Source organism: Cladophialophora yegresii, assembly GCF_000585515.1.
Source record: "Cladophialophora yegresii CBS 114405 chromosome Unknown aczIN-supercont1.5, whole genome shotgun sequence".
In the NCBI taxonomy this organism is placed as follows: Eukaryota; Fungi; Ascomycota; class Eurotiomycetes; order Chaetothyriales; family Herpotrichiellaceae; genus Cladophialophora; species Cladophialophora yegresii.
This window is the reverse complement of record NW_006913049.1, coordinates 1,745,901-1,769,738: the sequence shown is the minus strand read 5'-3', so window position 1 is coordinate 1,769,738 and position 23,838 is coordinate 1,745,901. Positions and strand designations below refer to the sequence as shown.

The 23,838-nt window shown below is 53.9% G+C and overlaps 8 protein-coding genes across 8 annotated transcripts; 3 read left to right on the top strand and 5 right to left on the bottom strand.

Moving 5' to 3' along the window:
* Positions 1 to 149: 149 nt before the first annotated feature.
* On the bottom strand, positions 150 to 1,696 carry A1O7_07362 (mannan polymerase II complex MNN10 subunit; the record flags this gene model as incomplete). Its single annotated transcript, XM_007761362.1, has 3 exons — positions 150 to 864; positions 920 to 1,208; positions 1,264 to 1,696. 3 exons carry the CDS (start codon positions 1,694 to 1,696, stop codon positions 150 to 152), a joined length of 1,437 nt encoding a protein of 478 aa, XP_007759552.1.
* Positions 1,697 to 2,803: 1,107 nt separating this feature from the next.
* Positions 2,804 to 5,941, bottom strand: A1O7_07361 (CAMK protein kinase; the record flags this gene model as incomplete). The annotated part of the gene is made up of 1 exon (XM_007761361.1): positions 2,804 to 5,941. The coding sequence occupies one exon, from the start codon at positions 5,939 to 5,941 to the stop codon at positions 2,804 to 2,806; it is 3,138 nt and encodes a 1,045-aa protein (XP_007759551.1).
* Positions 5,942 to 7,696: 1,755 nt separating this feature from the next.
* A1O7_07360 (uncharacterized protein) lies at positions 7,697 to 9,532 on the bottom strand (the record flags this gene model as incomplete). The annotated part of the gene is made up of 1 exon (XM_007761360.1): positions 7,697 to 9,532. The coding sequence occupies one exon, from the start codon at positions 9,530 to 9,532 to the stop codon at positions 7,697 to 7,699; it is 1,836 nt and encodes a 611-aa protein (XP_007759550.1).
* Positions 9,533 to 10,668: 1,136 nt separating this feature from the next.
* On the top strand, positions 10,669 to 11,409 carry A1O7_07359 (uncharacterized protein; the record flags this gene model as incomplete). The annotated part of the gene is made up of 1 exon (XM_007761359.1): positions 10,669 to 11,409. The coding sequence occupies one exon, from the start codon at positions 10,669 to 10,671 to the stop codon at positions 11,407 to 11,409; it is 741 nt and encodes a 246-aa protein (XP_007759549.1).
* Positions 11,410 to 11,787: 378 nt separating this feature from the next.
* On the top strand, positions 11,788 to 13,041 carry A1O7_07358 (threonine aldolase; the record flags this gene model as incomplete). The annotated part of the gene is made up of 1 exon (XM_007761358.1): positions 11,788 to 13,041. One exon carries the CDS (start codon positions 11,788 to 11,790, stop codon positions 13,039 to 13,041), a length of 1,254 nt encoding a protein of 417 aa, XP_007759548.1.
* A 1,016-nt stretch (positions 13,042 to 14,057) lies between these two features.
* Positions 14,058 to 17,681, bottom strand: A1O7_07357 (uncharacterized protein; the record flags this gene model as incomplete). Its single annotated transcript, XM_007761357.1, has 2 exons — positions 14,058 to 14,498; positions 14,550 to 17,681. The coding sequence occupies 2 exons, from the start codon at positions 17,679 to 17,681 to the stop codon at positions 14,058 to 14,060; spliced, it is 3,573 nt and encodes a 1,190-aa protein (XP_007759547.1).
* A 3,200-nt stretch (positions 17,682 to 20,881) lies between these two features.
* A1O7_07356 (uncharacterized protein) lies at positions 20,882 to 21,511 on the top strand (the record flags this gene model as incomplete). The annotated part of the gene is made up of 2 exons (XM_007761356.1): positions 20,882 to 20,896; positions 21,020 to 21,511. 2 exons carry the CDS (start codon positions 20,882 to 20,884, stop codon positions 21,509 to 21,511), a joined length of 507 nt encoding a protein of 168 aa, XP_007759546.1.
* Positions 21,512 to 21,911: 400 nt separating this feature from the next.
* Positions 21,912 to 23,249, bottom strand: A1O7_07355 (uncharacterized protein; the record flags this gene model as incomplete). Its single annotated transcript, XM_007761355.1, has 2 exons — positions 21,912 to 22,366; positions 22,436 to 23,249. 2 exons carry the CDS (start codon positions 23,247 to 23,249, stop codon positions 21,912 to 21,914), a joined length of 1,269 nt encoding a protein of 422 aa, XP_007759545.1.
* Positions 23,250 to 23,838: the final 589 nt, after the last annotated feature.

Sequence of the window (23,838 nt, the reverse complement as noted above, 5' to 3'; positions counted from 1 at the left end):
ATCAAATATGCGCTCGAAAACTCCGGCAGGCCCTGGCAAAAACGCTCAAATGCTCGTCGTAATTTGTGGGCACAATAGTCGCTTCATGCTCTGCTTGGAACATGTATGGCCCCAGGTGGTCTTCATTGGAGCAGGCCCGGGGCGGACATTTAATCCTCCCTTGTCGTGCTTTCCTTGTCAGCTGTTCTCCTGAAGCTCACCCATCGTTGGGTTATGGCGGCCTTGACCTTTTCGCGCCACGAACGGTTCAGCTTGTTGCTGAGCTCGCGGTACATGTACATCTCGGCCCAACAGTCTCGACCCCACTCGCAACCAGCCATGTTGACCATGAAGTCCCGCTCCGCTTCACTATAGTGGAACCTAGGATCGAGGACCGGCTCCCTGTCGTGGGCCTCTTGGTCAGGGGCCGGCTGAGCCGCACAAGCACCCGGCGGAAAAGAGTTGATCTTCCGCTGATGGATGAATGCAAAGTGAGTCCGTAGATACGGCTGAGAAGCGTAAAGATGCTCCAACGCGTCCTGTTCTTTGTGCTCCCACTCCATGTGCTTCTGCTCATACAGAACAGGGTCCCACCATAAATCAAGCAATCGATCTGTAAAGGCAGACCGTCGGACAAAGAAAGAACCCAAGTTGAAGCCGTCACAATCTTGGGGAATGATGACGTCGATCGAGGACGTCAGGTTGTCGCCAGTGGGCGACCTGGCGACAAGGTCAAGGAATTCGGTCTGGGGTGGATGGGTAATGTTGAGAGGGTTGTAGACATTGATATCGCGGTACACTTGTGTGTCGAGGGTGTTGAAGATGTGTTTCTGGAGAGATATTGAGGGTTCCATGATGAAAGTGTTCAAGTCAAGCCACCAAAACCTGTCGCGCAAGTCAGTCATTGTCACAGAGACGACTCGAGAAGATGTATGAATACCATTCAGCATTTGGATACCGAGCCATGGCGTTGCGGATCAGGTCAACTTTCTCCCAGCTCTCGCGCCATTCATGGGCGTATCTCTTCTTGGTGCTCATGTCTGCAATGTCCAGGTGGTATCCCCATCTTTCCGCATATCTCTTTTTGTTCTTAACACTGTCGCGCTCGATGGCCCATTCCCTGGGACCTTTCCACTCCATGACACCTCCGCCTTCGTTGGCCCCAAGGACAATGACGAATTTGCTTCCGCCTCCTAGGTGAGAGTTGCCGCGATACCGTCTGAGGACATCTGTAGCCATTGTTAGCATTCGTGTTGTGCCCATGGCTTCCCTCTCGGCACACACTTGTCTGTGAGAGTAGCACCGTTGTCAACGTCACAACGGACAATATTATGAACAGAAACTTGAACTTCCTCAAGACATTGCCAGCAAATGTCTTGACCCTGGACAAGCTGCCACCACCTCTCGGATACCACCGGCTGCGGCCGAGTTTCTCTGGGTCTTTCCAGTTGGCGGAGAGAGGAGTGTAAGGACTGAAGACGGGAAGGGTCGAGATTTTCCGCTTGGACCGCAGGAAGAAGCCTTCATTCTTTGTTTGTATGCTGGGATATCCTCTAACCTGTGCGCTTCTTGCTTTTGCCGCCGCCCACTGGTCGTCATTATGATCTTGGTAATTGCGGGCTCCAGCATACAAGCTGTTGGGAGTTGAGGTGCGTTCGGTCAGGCCTGGTGAGTTCCATCGTCCGTGAGGAGGTAGTGGTGAAACTGATTGGGACATCGGAGCAGGTGGTGAATGTCATACGACGTGCGGGTTCTGGAGTTCGGCGTGCGCATCAGAGAGGCCCGCGATTCGCAATACGTAGATACTGTAGAGCGGTTCTCCTGTGGTGCGGCTGTTCTTTCGCGAAAGACTGTAATGAACAACCGTCGCAGCCGATAATTACGCTGGATAAAGGAAGTGCGGGTGCGGCAGATGGGAACGGCTCGATTCACTTCGCCGATTCAGCAGGCAGGTCGACGCAGGTGCCCATCCGCAGGCCAGCAACAGAACAGCATCAGCAAATGCGACGGCATCAGCAACCAGACGTCGAATGTTTTACTGGAGGCGTCTCACTGTCAGGCGGAGGAAGGGCGTTTGCCAATGTTGTTGAAGCCTTTCTGGAATTCAATTTATTATTGGAGACGCTGAAAGGTTACAAGTCCTCGAATCTGCAAGTCCGCGTGCCGCCCCTCCCGCCTGCAGAGACGTCGCCGCTACATGACTTTAGGAGGAAAGCACTAGTCCGCGAGGATGGCTGCAGCCGCACATGGCACCTCGCAGGATTGACAGGGGCCTTTTCAGAAGTCAAATGCCACCTTTCAGAATTTGAAGTCGAACGGCTGTCTCCCTGCGGCGCGGAGCTGTCAAGCCCGAACATGACATGCTACTGTACTTCGAAGTCTGCACTTTCTAGCGAATGATCTTGACATCCACCAAAAATCTCTATTCCGATTGCAAAGAACTGCAAATCACTCCGAGGACGCGTCTATTTACACAGTACGAGTACCGCGTCAAAGGGACAGGGAAATCTCAGTGCAACGTCTTGAGACACTGTCACACCGGGCGCAGCTGCATCTCCGCTGCACGATCTCCGCTCTTAGGCGGCCCTGGCCAAGGCCTAGGGGCGATAGGCGCACCTGCAACCTATCACGGCTCGTTGTGCCTGTCGGCTGCCCCCTTCGATAAGCGGTCCAACGGCGTCCGAACTAGTTGGACTCGGCAGGACCTGTCCCGAGATCTCGAGATGCACCGTACTACACAGTATATTTCCATTTTCTCAAGAAGCACAACATCATGATTACATTGCACATCATTTTCCAAGCTATTTCAGGGACCGTACATATCTTACTCAGGGCCAACCGGTGGATTGGGCACCTCACCGCCCCCCTCCCTCATGCTCAATCGCATGCTTTCCCGTTCCTTCATCCTCTGATGGTGAACGTGTTCCTCTTCAATGAGAAAGCCTTTCTCGCTGGCGGGGCGCCGGCGAGCACTTCCGCCAAAGGTGATTTCTACCTTGAATTTCAGGAACCCATCAGCATCATCGTAGATGGTGATGATGTCATCGGAGTATATCTTCCCATAATACGACGCATCACCAGACGCAGACTCCTTGCGCAAAGCAACACCGTTGACCCAGATACACCTGCTGGCACTGGTGGCGATGAGGGTGCGAACGCCTGGTACATCCATCCAATTTCCGCCACCAGCAACATACGGCGCCATACCCGGTGCCCAGAAGTAGATCTTGAGCGCGTATTTGGGCACACGAGCGTCGCTAAGGTTTGGATAGCGCACCGTGCAGCCGTCGCCTCGACCCCACATGGTGTCCTTAGCTTCCAGATTGATTGTGATGTTAGCGAAGGACCCCGGCATGCTCGTGAGCTTGCCGTAGCGTCTAGGTGGCTTGATAAACTGCGAAGTCTGCGAACTTGTCCCGTTTGTGTCTGCTGAAGCTAGAATCGTGCGAGTGAAGCGCTCAGCTCGAGCTCCACTGTGGACGACCTGGCCAGTCTTCGCGTCTATCGTGGCGGCAAGTTCGGTTGAAGGAGAGCGGACTCTCGCGGCCATGTTGACGTGGAATGTCTCTGCCTTGGTCCGTAGCTTGTTGGCTCTGGAGGCGTTTCGTGCTTCGACTTCGGCTTGAAAGTTGACTGGGTCTTGCACAAGGTTGAGATCAATCTGACGTGTGCAGATGGGCTCTCCCACTGGCTGCTCAGGTCCTGCGATCTCAGCGCCGACATGGGGCGTGAGAGACTCGGAAGGAGACATTTGTCGAGTTTCAGGTGTTACAGGGTTCGTCGTTTCTGGAGTCGCAGCATCTGAAATATCTCCCTCCGAAGACATATTGAGTTGACCAATCTGCTGTTCCGCCCCCATAAGACTTGCAGCTGAGGTCGTCTGAGCCGGAGGCACTTCCAGCACCTGAGGATATTGAAGTGGCTGACCAGCGTTGTCTTCGCTTTCTGCACGCCTCGATGATGGACGGTCCACAAAATCATTCACGCTGATTTGTTCGACGCCGGCCCGGAGGTTATTGACAAGGGTCGGTGAAGGGAGAGGGTTAAGCTCACCGCCAAAGACGCCTGAACTCCGCAACACCGATGCGGATATTTCACCAAACAGTGTCTGTGCAGGCGGTGCCGTTTCGTTAGGAAGTGGCGGAAGGCTTTGGTCTGCTCCTGGCAGATATGGATAGTTGATAGAGCTCGCTGTTGGCGGCATGCCCATGAATGTACGAGCTCGCTTCGCCGGTCGAGTTGGAGAAGAAGACGCGGGTTGATTGAGTTGATTCAAGTTATCGATCATGTCATCGTCAACGAAGTCTTCACTCAGCTCATCGATATCTTCCAGCTGATTCTCCGCATCAGCAAGTGGCTCCTCGACATCGTCGTAATTGCAATTGTCAGGTACGTCTCGCAACCATGGATGTTGCAGACACTCGGCTTCTTTCGGTCGAGAAGCAGGATTGCGGTTTAGCAGCCTTGCAATGAAATCAACAGCCGCCTCCGAGATGCCTTCTTGTCTGAGCGGCTCGAAGTCGACCTCTTTGGTCATGATGTTGTTCAACATTTGCGCGCCGCGATCATCGCCCCTCCCGGTCACAGGCGGCTTCCCACATAGAAGGTGGAAAATGACGGCGCCGAACGACCACATGTCCACTGACTGATCATAGGGCGATGGTGGAGGCTTGGAGGCAGCTTCGCCAAGGCCACGCCGCCGTTTTGGACCAGATCCTTGAGTATAGTTTCCGTAGTCAGGATAGACTTCCGGGGCGCAATAGAGAAGCGTCCCACAGAACGTCTTGAGAAATGTCTCCTGATCTGTGACACATTTTGACAGACCAAAATCTGACAGCTTGACGATCAATGGGTTCAAGCTTGCTATCAAGATGTTGTCGGGCTTGATGTCGCGATGTGTGATGTTTCTTCGGTGAAGGTAGTCTAGAGCGTGCAATATCTGCTTGGCGATTTGTTGGACGTCCGCTTCGGGGATTGCTCCACGGTTCCGCAGTTGCTGTGCCAGTTCGCCATACGGCACGAATTCCATCAGGATGTAGATCCAATGCTGGTAATTATGACAGTCGATGTAATTTACAATGTTGGGGTGTTTGAGGTTCTTCATGATGTTGAGCTCGCTGTCAAACTTCAGGTCGAGAACACCATTTTTTATGAAACGACGTTTGTCAAGCTCTTTGGCTGCGTACAAGTCGCCTTCTTTCTTGGTCTGGATTCTGTACACGGTCGCAAAGGCGCCCCTGCCCAGCAACCCGGTGAAATTGTACAAGGAACCGCCATTCCAATGATTGCCGTATGTACTTTCCCTCATGGAAGCAAATTGAGCCACATCACCCCTTGCTGCAAGATATTTTCGGAGATTTTCTTCGTAAGCATCTTCGAAATCTCCACGGCTCGGGATCCGTACCATCATCTTGACTTCTTGCTTGTCTGGACCACAGACGACACGGATAAGGGAGCCGTTTTTAAGGACTGTGGTGGCGGGTTTGAGGACAGGCTTGCCTCGTCGATCTCTCGCCTTCAGGTGGACATCGTCCACAATCGTACCATTCGTAGACAAGTCGTGCAACATTAGACTGCCTTGATTGTTGACATATATCTTGAAATGAATTTTGCTCAGTAGCGTGTCATTCTCGTGGCCGGTCAAAAGGACGTCACTTTGGTTGGGGTTTCGACCGAATCGGAATCCGTCCTTAGGACACTTGACCTTCGAGGACAGCCTCAGAGCTAGATCTCGAGACTGATTAGAACCGAAGAGTATTTCTTCTTCGACATCTTCCAAGTCAAGGTTCTGCAGAATGTGTTGGGGAGCGTGTAGCAGGTTGGCCTTGACAGCCTCAAACGCCGATGGCGATGTGGGGGTGAGCATACAGATAACATCTGTTGCATCTTCATCGGAAACATTAGAGAGGTTGTACCGGAACCTGGCAGGCTGTGTTGCAGGTTGAGTGGCATGTTGAGACATGTTGTTGCTTGCAGCGTCCAAAAAGTGCTTAGATGTTAATGGAGACAACGGCTGATGGTGCTGAGAATCTGCAGTTCTCGCTGGTTTGATCGGTCCCACTTGAAGAGATGTTAGGATAATTCTTTCGTCTTTGAGTGCGACTGACCGAGTGCGACTGTAGTGCCAGATTGTCATGGTACTCCGGAATCAGGTAAGTCAGAACTGATCCAGTAGACAAGCGCCTGCCATCGCCTGTGTGTTGCCAATCACCTTCGCCTACGTTAGCCATGTCCCAGTGGTGGCGGTTTGAGGTGGGAGTTGAAGGGAGGACAAAGGTATCGCTTAGATTAGTAGCAGATCGAGTTGGACGGAATCCTTGCTGTCCACAGTCCGCACCACAACCGACGATTCCATGCCAAAGGGGAAAGAAGGGTGCCGAGATGGTTCGGGCACGTACCTGACGATATGCTTGTTGTCCAAGAAATGCCGACCAATTTGCAGGATCTGTCATCGCATGCGTCAGTCGCAGAACCCAGAACCATTTTCCAGGCAACATAGAAGTAAGGTCTCGCTTTTGCACAACAATCCCGATGTTAAGGGCTGCACTGAGTCGTCCTCTACAAAATTGTCCTCCGAAATGTGACGTCCACGAACGACCCTTTGCCTTCCTGCGATATTGTGCCTTGGAAACCCCCTCCTGCGCACTTGCCCATAGATCGTGAGGCTCCTCCCTGCTGCGTCCGGTGTCCGAAACTGGGCAAGCAACTCCACGGCTCTTCTACCCACCCTCAAGGGCAAGTGACATGTCAAGTCGACGTGGGCTGACTGGGGAACGGAACAACAACCGATGAAGTGAAGTAAAGTTTGCAATAGCCTACCAGTACAGAGTCGCAAGGAACGAGTAGGTGAGTCGATCACAAGCAAGGTCTTTCTATACAGTTGTTAGTCATTGTACATGCGTACTGGGGTCGAAAGATTGGATTGGTTTCCTACGATGGTTCTTTTGTCGACGAGACGAGGGTACGGCTGCACGTGGCCGCAACGCTACAACACGCAAGGGACCAAGCAACGCTATCAGAGAGACCGCACTCGTAAGGCAAGCAAGCAGTAGAGTGACGGAACAAATGTGCGAAGGTCCAAAAGGAGAGAAAGGGCGTGGGTGGGCATGGATAGAAGAAAGTCGAGTTAAGTTCTCGACTGCGCTGCGTCTCGAAGAAATTTCCCCGCCAACGCGGACGCGGGAGGGCGGCAGACCCCTGCATTGCATCGGCTCTCCAGCGGCGGTGCTTCGAAGCTCACCTGCAGCTTCCGAAGATCGATTCCTGCTGGTCCTAGGCGACAGCGCGTGCGTGAGGGGCCAAACGGGTGCCTAAGGATCGCGGTCCCGGCATCCCCGTTCCTGGCTAGAGTAGCGCACCGTCGTGCCTAATGAACAGGAGCCAATGGATACGGATGTCCTCTGTTTGCTCCTACGGGATGGTTATGCACGGTAGACGTCACGCGCCGATGCCGCGACGTCCGAGTCTAGGTCTATTCATCCAGTCCGGACTGCCTCCTGCGAGCAACTTTGCCAGTGCTTGGAGACCCGGCCACACGATAGGATGCAGGATATACAACCAAACATGTCAAATTCAGCCACACGCGCAATCTACCCTCGCTCTCACTTATCGCGTTGACGTGTGTCAAAACTGCACGACGCCCGTTCGATACCATGCATGACTGGTGCGGATAGGTTCAATTTTCTGTCTTGACGCCCTGAGCTTTTTGCTCCGATCTCTAGTCTGCCATCTCCATGGCTGCCTTTGCCAGCTCATCTCTTTTGCGAATCTCTTCCTGACGATGGGCTTTGGACTTTCTACGCTTGCTGATAGGACCAACACTGACCGCCTGTCGAGCTGGTTCTGTTGTCTTTGCTGGGCCTTTGACGGTAATCGGAAGTCCCCCATTGGTCGCATCAGCCAAAGCCTGCGCTTGTTGCAATGCCTCTTCCAAGGAGGGCGTAGATAGTCGCAATGCCTCATCCATATCCGTTCCTGGAACAGACACCCCCCGACTAGCGAGTGCGGCCAATTTGGTCTGTTGCCGCTTGCGCTCTCTGGCCTCCTCGACAAGCCGCTTGTATTCAGGCCCCGTCTTGTCCCTGTCGATCCATTCCTCCAGTCCGAGCTCTTTCAACTCAATGTTCAGAAGCTTCGTGCCTGTCTGGACATAGGTCTTGTACTGTCGCGGTCCTTTGGGCTTCTCTAGCTCTATTAGTTCAGCCTCGACCGTTTCTGGCGTCGCGTGTTCGAATTGGCCCGTTTGATCTGAGCTTATCCGGCGCGGCAGGATCCTCCGTGACGCTGGTGGCTCGGGCGCAACGCTTCGTCTATCCTTGAAAGAGACGACAGCAAACTCGATCGTCTTTCTACGCGCAGAAGCGGTGGAAACAGCCTGAGTCTTGCTGCGAGTTCGTTTGGCCGGTGCCGACTGGACCGAAGCGTCGTCTGGAGTAGAGGTGTCGCTTGCTTGCGTCTGTTTGTCTTTATTCACGTCCACAGGAGAGCTTTGACGAGCTTCTGATGAGCTTAGGTCCTCATACTGGTCTACTCCCTGACCCTCGTCATCACCGCTAAACTCGACGCTCTCGCCCATTGAGAAGCGGTTGGCGGTCGTCTCGGTCGGGCTGACGTCCATTGCTGGCTCATCACCAATGCCGCTCAACTGCGCGCCGTCTTTTGGATTCGTAGCATCGTTATCGGCATATGGCTGGGACTCATTCTCGGCAGCCTGCATTCCATCATCCGCAAGGTTCGAAGGTTGATCATCTTGCGCTGATGGTGACTGTGATGGATCCATCATTGGGACTGAGTTTGAACTGCCCCGTTGTTCTTCACCATCCGAAGCACCGGCGCTTGTAAGGGAATCATCGAAAGATACATCGCCCAGGGCAAAACGCTCAGCAGGACTGAGTCCCTTCGAATGCTCATCAGACACTGCAACCTGCTGCTGCTTCTCCGGTTGGTGTAAGCGTGGCGCTACCGATGCCTTGGACTTCTTGCTGTTCTGCGGAGAGCATGGCAGGTTGGGTTCGTCGTGTGCATCATCAGGCGTGGCGTTACGTGAACTATTGGAGGTGTCTTGGGATTGGAAGTCTGAATGTGTGCTTGATTGGGGGGTTGGGACCTGTGCGGAGGACGATGAATTCCTCAGCCAAAAGGGCTTTGGCTGTGATGTAGGGTTTGAGCGACCAGTAGAGCCAGTTCTACTGACGTTGCTGGCGCGCTTGCGCTTCCCCAGACTATTGCCATGCAACGCCGTCGAAGAAGAGCTCGGCGGTTCGCTTCCCGCTGCAGTCGTAATGGCTGACTGGATAATATCCCACTTCGCCTTGAGCGTGGTATTTTCGGCACGAAGGTTTTCCAGCTCTTGCTCATTGGACTGCGCGGCATTCAGAGCCCTGGCCATGGCGTGCAGGTTGGCGACAAAGTCGCCACCGGCGGAGTTCCCGGTACTAGATATAGTGTTCTGAGATTGTAGTTCCTTGACCGACGCGTTGATGTCTTCGAGGGTGCCACGGAATGCATCAAGGACCGCAGAGATCGCTCGGAGTTGTTTCTCACTCTCACGCATTCTGGCATCCAGTGCTAGGAATGCCTCCTCCTGCAGGCCCAGTCGTACGTCTCGCGTTGTGAAGCGGTCGGTGGGCGGATCTTCTGAGTCTCCAGAGGCTAGCGGATTAGGCTCGTGGTTCTTTCGCAAAGACAGCTGGGCTGAAGCTCGACGATGCGAATCTGGCAATGGCTGGAGGCGCGAGGGAGTCTCCTCTGAGCGGAAGGGAGTATGCGACCACCGAGGAACAGCAGGCAGGCTCGCACGGGGCGTGACGCTTGTCCTCGTGGTTGCTTGGACAAGATCCCCGCTATAGGCGAATATAGGGTCAACCTGTTCATTGGTATCGCCGCTCTTGAGACATGTCTTTGACAACTTATAAAGATACTGCTTTCTATCACCCGAGTCAGATAACCAATTTAGTCTTCTGCGACATCAGGGCAGGCTCACAGCATATTTCTTTTTTCGGGTCCTGGTATCTCCTTGCAATACTGTCCAACCACTGCTGAGCATTTTGTGCAGAAGACCTCGGCGAGGGTACACCCCTCCAGCAGACGTTGCGCAGCGCCTGTAGGCACAATCTGGGTTCGGTTCGCGGCGACTTCGGTGCCAAAATGAGCGCCAGGGTGGGCACAGCGAACATATGAAGAGGTAAGGCGAATCCATTCGTTGTCGAAGATTCCGATTTGGTTGTTGCATTGCAGACAATGTAGATTCACATGGGAAGACGGAGGCTGCGGCTTGTGTCGCGAGGATGAAGCCATCTTGGTGGTCTCTTGACCTGGTGCGAGACGCGGGCGCACTTCAGAACGAGAGTCGTAGGTTCACAGGTTTTGAAGCGGCACCGGCAAAGGGAAGACAAGTGGGTGAAGCGGGCGACGAGGGCGGGAAGTGCGACGCGACCGCGACCAGCCAAGCGAGACGCGTCCAATTCCGGGCCACCAGTACCACCAGCACCGCCAGGGCCAGATGATTATGTCCAAGTGCGAGCCCAGTCGGCGCAGTCATGGTTAGGTGACCGTACATCACCGCTTGATAACTCGATGCTTAGATGGAAACAAAAGGAGATTACCGCTCCCGATGGGTAGAACTACTTGACACAAGTATCGTATGTTTGGACTCCCTCCAGAGGAAGTGGCTAAATCACAGCCATCAGAATGTCTAGCATAACCATCCCAGCTCGCACAGGCGCCTATGTCGGCCTCAAGAAGGGCCAAAGACTCAAACTGATCAACCCACATGGCAACCAGGTCATCGACTTTTGGGCTTTTGTCTTCCCAGGAAGTACCGCCGACGACATACCCAGGAGCTTCATATGTTCCCCGCAAGAAGCCAGCGAGGAAGCCGATGCAACGCCCTTTCCTTTCAGCTCAGGGGTGCAATACTTTTCAGCGTCCCGGACTCGCTCCATTCTTTCCAAGTTGATCCCCTCGGCCGAAACACACGATGTCCTGTACACGAACAAGTCTGTCCCGCTGTTCACGCTCCTAGAGGACACCACCACGGGCATCCACGACACGCTGTTCGGCTGCTGCGATCGATTTCGCTACCACAATCTGGGCATCGACGGCTATGACCACGGCAGCTGTGCTGAGAACATGCACATCGCGCTTCGCGAAGCAGCCGCGGCAGGGCTGCTCGCTGCGGGTTCAATCTCGACGGAGTGGACGCCCGATCCTCTGAATGTCTTCATGAACGTGCCAATCACGACGCCACTGGACCGTCAGTCTGGTGGAGGAAAGATCGAGTGTATAGCCCCGGAAAGTCGGCCTGGAGAGTACATGGTGCTAAGGGCCGAGTCGGACTGTGTCGCCGTCATGAGTGCCTGTCCCAACGACGTGATCCCGGGAGTAAATGGCGGGGTCTGTACGGATGCCCAGTATGAAGTGTTGGCCTGAGATCAGACTCCGAAATCACAGCACAGCTCTCTACTCGCTCAACTACACACTCTGGTGGTATGCATTGAATAGCATAAAAGTCCGCGATCGTGCCGCGTCCCATAGATCTCAAAGGGGAAGGTGCCATTGTTTTCTTCGAAGTCTCTCCAGCGCCGGCGCACTTCACCGCCCCAGTCTCCACGCTCCACAGTGCCACCGGACGTACGCCTTTTTGACGACCATGTTAGAAAAACTCTCCGAACATTATGACTGGCAATGCTGGCAGCGGCGAGTCGAGTTGGCCTGCGATCAAACATACGATTCCGCGCCCTAGCATATGAAGAGTTCGCTCCTCCAACATACTTGTACAGACAACGCACAGTGAGGAAATCATCCAACATGGCCGTCGACGACAGGCCCGACCCCATCTCCGAGATGGCACCCAACGAAGCCATCAATGAAGCCCACAGCGCCGCGGCAACACACAAGCGCGTCAACGCGTGGCAACAGCCCGGTCCCGCGTGCCTGGACTTCCGCAGTGACACCATGACGACGCCAACGGCCAGCATGCTCGAGGCCATCATGTACACGACGCTCCAAGACGATGTCATGGTCGAAGACCCCACGACCAACAACCTAGAGTCCTACATCGCGGAGCTGGCCGGCCACGAGGCCGCCCTGCTCGTCATGTCCGGCACAATGGGCAACCAAGTGGCCTTGCGCACGCATCTCACGGCCCCGCCGCACTCTGTCCTCTGCGACATCCGGTCGCACATCTACAACTACGAGGCCGGCGGCGTGTCGTCGCTCTCCAGCGCCATGATCCTCCCCATCCGGCCGCGCAACGGCCACCACCTGACGCTCGAGGACGTGAAAGAGCACGCGATCGTCAGCTCGGACGTGCACGCGTGCCCAACCCGCGTCATCAGCCTGGAAAACACCCTCGACGGGATGATCATGCCACTGGCCGAGGTGCGGCGCATCGCCGAGTTCGCCCGCGCCCACGACATCAAGCTCCACCTGGACGGCGCGCGCATCTGGGAGGCCGTCGCCGCCAACGCGGCCAGCCTGCCGGACTACTGCACCCTGTTCGACAGCGTGAGCATGTGTTTCTCCAAAGGCCTGGGCGCGCCCATCGGGAGCATCATCGTGGGCTCGAAGCCGTACATCGCCCACGCGCGGCGCATCCGCAAGATGATCGGCGGCGGAACGCGCCAGGCCGGCGTCATCAGCGCGGCCGCCCGCGTCGCCGTCGACGAGGGGTTCGGGCACGGTCCCAACGGCGAGGGCGGCAATCTGAGGGCGTCGCACGCGCGGGCGAGGAACGTAGCAGAGATGTGGACCTCTAGGGGCGGCAAACTGGCCAACCCGACCGAGACGAATATGGTGTGGTTGGATCTGGCGAGGGAAGGCATTTCCGCCACCGAATTCGCTCGACTGGCGGCCGAGGAGGGCTTGAAGGCCTTCAGTGGGCGGCTGGTCGTGCATTATCAGATCACGGACGAGGCCGTGGAGAGGCTTGGGAGGGTCATGGACGCGGTGTTGCGAAGAGGAAGGGAGAGGGAGACCGGAGTTGCGGATGGGGAGACGACAGACGGGGTCAATAACAGCAATGGTAACGGCGAACGGTACGGGTCAAAGGAGAGCAAGTGAATCAATCACCACAGAATTGGAAACTTGGTCCTTTTCTCTCTCGCTTGCATTCCTGACTATTCAATACAACAAGCGAGCTCCTGGACTTCACCCGTACAGGCCATTCCAATTGCCATAATCAGCTCGGGCGACAAGTACATAAGGTATTTGGCGCTTGGTCCAGCGCCCCCAAGAGGACTACAAGGCGCTCCAATCTCTCTACTCTTGTCCAATGTCGGGAGTGCCAAGCTCGATCTTGGTGTGAGAGAGCGTGTGTAGGCACAGGCAAGTTCAAGTCCCTTCTTCCGTCTCCAATCCTCCTGTTCATGATGCCGTCTGCCTGACCGGGACTCTCTGCTCGGGCCATGTGCGGGTTGGCTCTCAGCGAAGTCGTGCTCGCCGTATCCAACACTCAACCGTACACCGCGGCACAACCAAATCTGCCCAGATGTCGTCCTGATCCCGCTGTTTTTTGATGCCTTATCTGGCAAGAATTCTCCATCGAGGAGGCTCTCAAAGCCCCGGAAAGGGAGCGTTCTCAACCCTTTCCCGTTTGGAACTCTGCACATCTCCCGTCCCTGCTGAGGAGTGCGAAAAGAAAAAAAAGCTCATAAGCTACCAGTTTGTTGGTGGGTAAAGACAGGATCGCTTGCTGTGAAGAAATCGTAAACAGTCTGAGGCCAGTTGGTGCGATCACCCCGCGGCAATTGCTGGGAAGGTGAAGAAAAGGCGTTTCCAAGTTGCTGGGAAGCTCAACAAGCAGACTGTGCAAAAGCTCTGCCATTGGTGTAACGTGGATCGAAGAGGACACGCATGGCCCGCTGGGATGGTGAGGAACAAAAGAAAATACTTTCGTGTCGTTAACTTCGTGCAGGTGTTTTGGTTGGCCACCATCGCGCTCACGCGTTTTCCGCAGTTCGCCCCTGAACAAAGTCCCAATCAACCCTCTGATGCAGTAAAACGCCGCGACCGTGATGCAGGTGAGTGAGTGTGTGTGTGTGTGTGTGTGTGTTTGTGTGCGATTTGTGTATGCTTTCTCAACCCGAGACACCCATTTGTCCGGGTCTGGTCTGGTAACTCTGCCGCCCAACCGGTTGAGGTTGGGCACCGTGGCTACCTGAGCTGTCAGCGCTACCGGCACGATCGCGGGCATAAGGACTTTTGGGGGTGGCGAAATGGAAGTCGTTTGCAGGAGCGGAAGTGGCCGAAGCCATGTTCTGAACAGGACGGACTGAGCTCTGCTTCTGCCATGCTGTGGCTTGGTATGGGTCTACGTCCACTCGGGTCGCGACAGGGCCGACAGGCGTCGAGCCTGAAGCTGGGCTGCGGATAGGAGCATCTGCTGCCGACGCAGTCTGTCTCTGGACCTGACCTTTGGCAATGTGGCCATATCTCGATAGAATCTCCTTCGTCGTGAGTTCTGCTGACCCGCCATGGAGGCCGGTGTCGGTCAGAATAGACTGCAAATCTTCGGGAACCTGCGCATGTGTTCAGCCACAATCATCACTTCATGGTTTAGTTTAACTTACCTGACAGAAATAGTCGTTGTACTCGATCAAAGTATTGACGGCCTCGATAGCTAGAAAGCTCTCATCGACCTGCGGAACGTTGGGTCTTGCACCCGCTGCCTTCTCCTTTGCGTATAAGATATTTGGTGCCATTACGGTAGCCAGGTTGTGGATGTCCATTTTGCTCCCAGATTCCTCGTCGACTTGAGAAAATGAAGCCGCCCACTTCAGAAACGAGAACAACACTTCCATCGTATCACGATGGCTCTTTGGCATCAAACAGCAGGTGAGATGCAACACTCTTCTCCGCCGCTCGTCGTCAGCGATCTTCTGAGATATGATGAAAAGCTTCTGCAGCTTGTAGGTCAGCAGAGGTTCCGGCATTTCTCTCAAGAATTTCTTGAGCAATGCGGCAACCTGAACGGGGTTTTCGCGGTTGAGATCTGGGGTCTGATTTGCATCGATCGCCTCCGCAGCCTCTTTCAAGCGTTTGATGTTGCCGTTCTTTCTGAAGACACCTTCAACCGACATATCCATCTGCTTCATGGCTGAGACGCAGTCGTCTACGATCGCTGGGACCCGCAAGGCTCCGGGACCGACTCCGTTAGTTGACTCTGCGCCTTCGCGCTCAACCAGAGTCTCTAGTGGTACGCCGAAAATGCCCTTCTTTTTTACTCCTCCGTCACCACGCAGGGCACGACTGACTTTGCCCCAGAATGTTGGCTTGCGCTGTTCAATGAGGCCAAGCAAGTCCTCCAGGGTATATTCACCATCCAACAGTGGTTGCATCGACAATACAGCCACGTGTCGGACGATGAAGTATTCCAAGGCGGATAATTCTGAGAAGTATCGCTTGGTCCGGAGGGGGTTTTCGCCACTTAGAAGATCAGCCCCGGCACCAGACGTACCCCGTGAGTGACCATTGACGAGTCTGGGTTCGTTGCCACGGTGACCTATAAGGTTCGTCCCCGCGTGGCGGAAGGCATTGGGTCGTTGCTCCTTCGCTTGCTCGGCGGCGACAATCCGCGGGATGTCGTCCAGAGTCAGACCCTCTTGATTGCCAAAAGTAAGTTCTGGTCTGACACGACCATCGAGATCTTTCTCCTGGACGATTTGGAACCCTCCAGGATTTCGGTTGTCCGGGCCATCAGTGCCCTCAGAACCTGGACGAACACCAGTTGGCCCATAGAGTATCTTCGACTCTCGGGCTTTCCGGAATGTAGTAGACAGAGTACGTTCATTGCGTGTAGAGCGCAGACGTTTCATCTCGCCAACGGTCTGCTCCAATGAGGATTCTTGCTGAATGGAGGTGCCAGCATAGGAGCGAGATCTAGATCCCATCTTCTGGACTGGTCTGGAATGCTCACCAGCAGGAGTGACATGGTGGCCTTCGTTGGTATCGTATGGCGTCAAGTTTGGGTCATCCGAGGTGTGCGGCAAAGTGCCGCCAGATTTGAGCACCTCTAACAATCGTGCCAACGCCACGCGGAGTAGGAAGACGTACTGTTGTAATTTGGTAACATGCGCAAAGCCTGTGACCGTCTCGGATGTTCGCCTGGCGTGGTCGATACAGTAGACCCTCTCTTCTCTTTCGTTGTACATTGCACTGCCAAGCTCGCCAGTTAGGTCTCGCTGGCACACGCTGCATGTCAAATGAGGAGGCCTCGCGTGCCATCTCCGGCCATAGATCATGACACACTCATCGTCAATCGGTTCCATGCACGCCGAGCAGCAATCCGATTCTTGGCTCGCCAGCCCCGCAACACTTTCTTGCAGGTCGATGGATTTCATCTCTTGCTCTTTAATGGTCTCAAGGTCCGCAAGTTCATCCAAGAAGGCATGGAGACCTTCGGGAGATCCTTTCTCGCGTTCAAGCTTCAGCGCGCCCTGAAGACCGATCCGAATGAGAAGCTTCAGGTAATGAGCCAGGCCAGTAACCAGGGATAGGAGTTCTTGAGTGACACCGAGCTTCCGCACACCAGTCTCCTGGGTTTTAGAGAGAAGCGTGAAGAAAGCAACGACCTTCTTACAAAGGAGTTTTGCTTCCCGGGCATAAGCGAGTTCCTTGAGTTCGGCTTTCACCACCAGAGCGCCAAGCGTGTCGATGGCGCCGAACAGAATGTCAACATGCCAAATGAATTTACGTGCCACGATGACGCCGTCGACGTATACCCCGTTGCTAACGTGCAAAAGCATGTCAGATATGCAGGAGGCTGATGATTCCTCAAAGGTAGAGAGAGTGCTCCAAATTCGATAGACCTTGTCTTCCATTTTTTCTTCGTCCTCTTTGACAGCCTCTCGCTCATCTTCCGTGACTGGCGCGTCGATGTCTTTCCTAGCACCCTCTTGTTCGTTTTGCGCGAGTCGCACATTCCAAAATTTGTGGATCATGTAACATTCGGGATGCCAGTGTTGATTCTGCCCATTGCGGAAGATCTCAACAAACTGCTTGAGAATAGCAGTCTGACAACCGTTGCACCGCTGCGCAAACTGGGTGGAGTAGTGGTAGTGACAATAGACCTTGGCATCATGTTCGTAGTAGCTGTCCTGAGCGCCGAACACGGTTGGGCAAACCGAACAAGTAAAATGCTCAATATGGTATTTCCGATCCAGCGCCGTGATGTAAGAACCTCGTAAAGCGCCGCCGCATTCAAAACACAGCAAATCAAGACGCCGAAAATAGTCCGTTTCGCATAGAGGAAATTGGCCAGAGCCATCTTCTGCATCGACGGGGAAGAATTTGGACGCGACAATCTGACCGCAGTCGGCGCATTTGAAACAGTCAAGGTGGAAGGTCCCTCCGAGCGCACGCACGAACTGACCGGTCAGCGCTTCGCCACACTTCTTACACTGCCGCACTCTCGAATCTGACTTCCCGTTACTGCCATTTGTCCTTGACCGGCTCCGTTCGTTCGGGCCACCAAGTGATCGCTTACGCCCTGTTCGACTATCGGATGAATATCTGCCATCGCTCTCATAGGGAGCATCGTTGACATTTGAATTTGCATTCCCGTTCGTTGGATTTGGTGGGTTGTAGTTGTATTGCCCATTGGAGTTGTGCGGAGCAGATTCGGGCTGGTTTCTAGGAGCACCTATGATGTATCTTGTTGTTCCAGTGTTGCCCTGGTGCAGCTCGTCAAGCGGAGCCGCCATGCTTGGTAGTTGCGCTCAGTGCGTGCATGTAGGTATTGCAGCGAGCCTACTGAACATCGACAGCCCAGGGGTTACTTCCAAGGTAGCGCAGCCGGCGTCTAGCTCAACCGAATCCCAGGGTAGCGAATGACTTTCTTTGTAAAACAATGTGGGGGCCCTCTCTTGTTGCAAGTTTTGACAAGTCCATGCGCAGGTGCCTCAAGGAATTAGTGAGGGAGGAAGAAGACGCAGAAGGTCGTGTAGCAATGTTTCGATAAACTGTCCTTCTCAAAGGCAACCCTCGTCTTGTTATTAGATTGAGCCGGCCTCCTGGCGATATGATGACCGTAATGGGCACTCGGCGAGGGGTCTTTTGGTAGCACGACAGCAAGCGCGGGCAAGGCTCGGGAAGCGCAGTTGAGAAGGCCGAGATGTATCTGTCGGACAAGGAGGAGGAATCGAGAAGGAGGAGACGCGTTGTGGAGTGTACTTGGAGTCGTAGCACGGTCCGGCCGAGTGAATGCGCAACGCGACCATAAACAATTGATGAAGGGGACCTGACGTGCCAGTATGTGAGTCGAGAAAATGGTGGCTTATCAGATTGGTTTAGGATTCGTGCATCGAAGGATGAGGATGTAACGGGGCGTGAATTCGTCGACGGGACATGGACAAAGCCACTCCAAATTTAGCAAAGCCTCAATCAAGGCCTTCGGAGAATTACCCTGATCACGTGTGACCACGCTAGTAGCACAACTAGCGCTGTTTTGAGCTTCAGCCGTCGCTGATTGGGCATGTTCTCTGAGTGTCTCGAAAAGGCAGGATTGCCGGGTAGCGAAGGGCGGCTCACTGGCTGTCGCCCGTCACAAGGAGCGGAGCTATTGTTGTCGCCGGAGTTGAAGCATGGGAAGAAGCTTGTGCGAAGAAGGTTGAGAGAGTTGTGCAAGGATGAACGTCAGGTTCAAGAAAGACAGAAGGACAACAGCTACGGGTCGCGCTGAACGCTCCACCCCGATACAAGCATGGTATCCAGACATGAAGTCTGCCAGATTCACCCTACGATGAGAAGCACACTGTTGGGGACTCTCACCGTCGTAAACCCAACACAAGACCAAGGCAACTTCTAACGGCCAGGTCTGAATCTCCTTGTTCACGATAGCTGGCTACCCTGTCAACGAGACGGATGTGGTTGGGATCAGCAGACGCTCCATTATCATCAAGTAGGCTTGCCATGTATCAGGCCGCCTGGCTGCAAGCCCAACATTTTACTCCTTCTTCTCCGTCTCAAATTTCTTTGCAACTCTGACATACACAATACCATCCTTCACCTCCATCTTCAAGCTTCCAGGTCGGCCTTCGCAGGTAAAGTGACAGATCGTTCAAAGGGACCTTCATGTCTTTCCTTATGAACGGTCTTTAAGATTTTGCTTTCCGTCTCGCCAAAGGTTGGAATCGACCTAGTTGCCAGCTTTCCACGGATGAAGATGGTGGTACAATCAAGCCAATCTACCTGGATTGCCTCTTCTGAATTTACGCCCGGAACGTTGCCGACAAGAAGCCATCCGGGCGTACGCCCATCTATGTCGAAGATGTCGAATTTGGGCGCTTGCACTCCCCGGTGCGAGGGCAAACCGTCGATACTGTAGTATGCATCGCCCGCATGATTGACTTTGGCTCGCAGAGAATGGACGTCGACTAGAGAGATGTGGTGAGGATGGAGAAGACACTCGAGCGTCCACATCGTGGTGTATCGATGATGTTCGGTCGGCTGCGAAGAGGCTAGCGGTACTGGTATTCGGGATTTGATGGTGTCGCCTGAAACTTGGGTCTTGATTTACTATTCAGTGGTCGTTCGCTTTGTTCTCTTTGCAAAGCGAAAAGCGCTGAATGCTCATCTCCTTAGATATTCTATCTGTATCTTACCTACCTGCACGTATGCTCGTGTTGCATCCGTACAAGTCGCTGTTCACACCAGAGCGACCGCAGCCAGAATCTTCTGCGTGGTCAAGCAGGCGACAGTAATTGAGGGATTCATCGCAGTGAGCTACTCTCATCCTCATAATAGGGCTACTTAGCTAGTCGTTCCACCTCGTCGAGAATCGAGCGATTGTCACGCCAGTATCGCTCCTTCCAAAGGCAAGGGGAAGCCTCGACTTGGGTCCTCACATGCGGCTGCACAGGACAGCGTGAGCTCCTGGTGACTCGTCGCTTTCGGCGCCACGGGCGAAGCAGTCATATGACAAGCAGAAATGGCAGGCTGCCGGCTGGAAGTCGTCGAACATGGTGAGATTTCAAATGATCATACAGGAGGAAAATACCGCAGAGTTTCCCGAAGTTGATCGTGGAGAAGGAGCTAGGGCATACCGCAATCGTATGGGGTTCTAATGACCGTCTTTGGAGCAAGGGCGGCGTACCGAGGTAGTTGCAGCTCCAGTTTCACTCTCCTTCGTTCCTCTCTACTTTCCTCTCTGCCAGGCCGTGGCGCTTTGCATGTCACCGCCGAGGCAGCGACTGAGGTCTGGCCGACATGAGCCTATCAGTTGACCACTACAGCCATCCACTGAAGAGGCACTGCAGCCTTTGAAGCTTTAGAAGCCCATTGCTAGGCCTGCCAAGCAACGTAATCAGCATACATGCTCCTGGTATTGACGACCACTTAGGATCTGGATATCACTCCACATCTGCATTCCCCAGTATGCATGGTCTGATGATGTGAGCTCTCCTCTCTTAGCAGTCATACGATGGATATTCAATGATCCCCTCGTCACGGCACCTGGATTCCGATCCTTGCGTCGAAGATACAGAGGGAGAGGAGCTTGCCCTTGCCCGTGCGTGCTTAATCGGCTGTCATCGGAAAGACGATAGCTGCCCCAACCCTTTTCAAGGAACGCGTTCGTGATAATGGTCCTGGAACCAGGCACACTAATGAAGTTCAAGGCTGTCTTCGTGGCATCCATGGTCGGCATATGTCGAAGCGAGGACGAGAAGGTCGATCTAGACCGCCAGATAGATGAGCCAGGTCATGAACAGAGGTAGGTAGATAAAAACGTACGCGCCCCTCCATCTCTCAGAGATCTTTCTCCTTGTCCAAATCCAATTCACACAAGAAGAGAACACAGTTCCAGAGCAAAACACCCAAGCACCACTCTCACAAGCCGGTCATCACGGCAGCCCAATTCGACCTGAGAACCCCAGCGGGTCCAAAACCAAACTCCCTCGACACAATGGCCTATGCATATGTAAGTACCTCCTTCTCCCTCAACTGTGGCATTGCCAACGCCGGTCATCTAGCCACAGGGTGTCTGCCTGTCCACACTCTCAGCTTTAGGCGAAACGCGAGACGGCTTCTAACCCATTTGCAGTACTACGACTACCCTCCCCCTTTGGTGGACAACGCCCATGAGCGCCACCATCAACATCAATCTCTTGTTCAATACCTTGCGCGCCGTCACCCTCGGCCAGAAGACCACCCGAATCAGCCCGACCTGGACTTCCGTGACGCCATCAAGGAATACCTCATCGAGGTGGAAGTTCCGGGGATCAGGAAGCCCGACGAAATCACCGTCAGCTGGACCGGTCATCGGGCTTTGGTCCTCACGGGGAAGGTCGAAAGACCGGACTACGGCACACCGGAGAACGCGAAGGTCGAGGAAGAACAACCCGAACATTCTGCTGGAGGTGTTCACTTGCTTGTAGGAGAGAGGAGGGTTGGTCCGTTTAGGAGGTATATCAACTTCCCGACAGATGTGGAGAATGTAAGTGTTACGTTGGAAGCGGGATTGTTGAAGATCAGGGCTCCGAAGAAGGGATTCTCAGAGGTGGCGAAGGCAAAGGTGGATGTCAAGCATGAGTGAGTTCTTCGCAAGACTTTCGCTATGTATCTAGCTTCAGGGATATGGACGGAGACTAATATTGATGTGATGTTGAGGGAACACACGAGTAAGAAGCATACCTTCCCGATCTTGAACACGTTTGCAGGCCTCTGATGTGTTCGGCTTGGGGTTGTTGTGATTGCCTCTCCTTACGTGACACTCTTGCAGGAGATAGCGAGGCTGGGTCAGTGGAGGATGTTGGTCGGTAGGTAACCAAGGGGCTTCTTGGGCCGGTTGTACAAGATGTTGGAGTCTCAGTACACCTACAGGTAAATTCAGTCTGAATGTGACGTTCATTGGTACTCAATCTACTTGCTACCACGGCAGCAGAAGCACGCCGAGTGATCGACCATTCAGGACATGCACCATGGCTTTCCCGATCTTACATCTCCAGTGGGTAGGTATGGTCCAAGACTAGGACATACCTCACTCGACATTGTCCAAACAGCAAGCTCTGCACGTTTGACCTCGTAATCTCACCTCTTGCACGGTTGCCAGCAACGCTAGTAGTCTCGTCTGCATCTCGTGCATACACGCATATTACATCCATCACATAGCCACAAAAAGAAGTGACTCTCCCAATGACAATCTGCACAAACATGAGATCCCACATTAGGACGCAGCACAACTCGAGTCCAGCCGGTGTGGCGACATGGTTCTTCATTACGCAGCTCCGCAATAGCACGCTGGACGTCGGCAGGTTGTCCCTGGCGCTCCGCCTGGCGCCCGGCGACCACGGCAGCACGTTCGAGAAGGCGATTTTCGTGCCAGCGTTGGCATTGACACGTCTTCCAGGTGTTGTTGCATTCATAGCAGAATTCAGCGCCACAGAAGCACCTATTGTTCAGTCAGTCTAGATTCGGTGCAGGTGTATGGTTGCGAATACACACCTCATGTGGTTGCAACCATGAGATATGATAATGACTCTATGACAGGCGTAACAAGTTGCCGATTCGTTGTCCCGTTGCCACTGTTCGAAGGCTTCGTCATTGACGGTCTTGCAGTCCTCGCCTTCGTGAAACTCCGCCTTACATCGAGCACAGGTGGTTTTCAGGCACATAGGACAGGTGGCCTTTGTTTCGTCGATTGTGGCGGGGGCGATGAATGCAGAATATCCTGCGTCGTGGCAATAAGTCTTGTCCTCGGTTCCATATTCGACGATTTTGGCCTCGACTGCCGGAATGGCTTCAGCTCCGACCAGAGTAGCAACACCAGGATGGTCGAGAGGAATGCTTGGAGATTGGCCGCAGCATCGTACAGGATAGTGGCTCTCGTTCTTTGTAGCCAGGTCAAGTGCCCGCACAAGGCAGCCGCGGCACCAAACGTGGTTGCATTCGCCGACTTCGGTCGTTAGAGAGTAAATTGTGTCTACCATGCAGATATAGCATTCCCGAGGCGCATGCTCTTCGTCCAGCTTCAAGCTTTCAATGTAGGTCACAAGGTCGGTACGACCATTGGGATCCACACGATCGTCTTCGTAGTATCCCTCACGTCCACTTTCTCTTGGAGCGCGTTGATCGCTGGCACCGCCAAGTTGTCCTTGTGCAGAAGCATCAGTCGAAGTGGCGGCCTCCTCTTCAAGGAGGGCACTAAGCTCACGGCAGTCCGAAAGCATTGCCTGATACATGCTTCTCTGGATTCGCTGGTCGGTCTGGACTTTGTCGAATTCTATCGTCTCTTGCCGGAGAAGGTGCAAAGCAGCAGCACGATCGGTCAGCATTGTAATCTCGTCAGGGTTGGTGGCTTCTCGCAAAGCTTCCTCAATGTCTTCAATTTCCAAGCGCAAGGCCAGGCGCGCATTGGCGGTGTCGCATTCGATGGCCTCGATGGCTGCTGTTGATCATCAGTGAGAAGACGCCGAGCGTGCACTTTCTGACACTGACCTTGTTTTCAGGAGTTCCAGGCTATTTGAGATCTTGTTTACCAGGACCGAGGAGTTGACCTTGCCGCCTTCAAGCACGAAAGAACCTGGCCATAGCCCAGGGTCCTGAGAATTAAGGGAGTTGGAAAGCTGTAATAGAACTTCGCAGATTGCTTGACAGGTTTCTTTCTTGTAACAAGCTGAGTTATGCCTGGGAGGACTGCAGCTAGCAGTGAAGTACAGCCAACACCCAGTGACCGCCGTTGTTGACGAAGCTCGCCATCACTGCAATCCTGCTACTCTTCTGCGTATGTGATCCGATCTCCCTGAGTTTCATTTGATGTTACGGTCCAGTCTTATTAGACCAGAGTCAAGAGCAAGCTGTGAGGAAGTTATTGCTCCAGCTTGTACTCGTACATTTGACCGTTCCATTACGCCGAGCTCATCC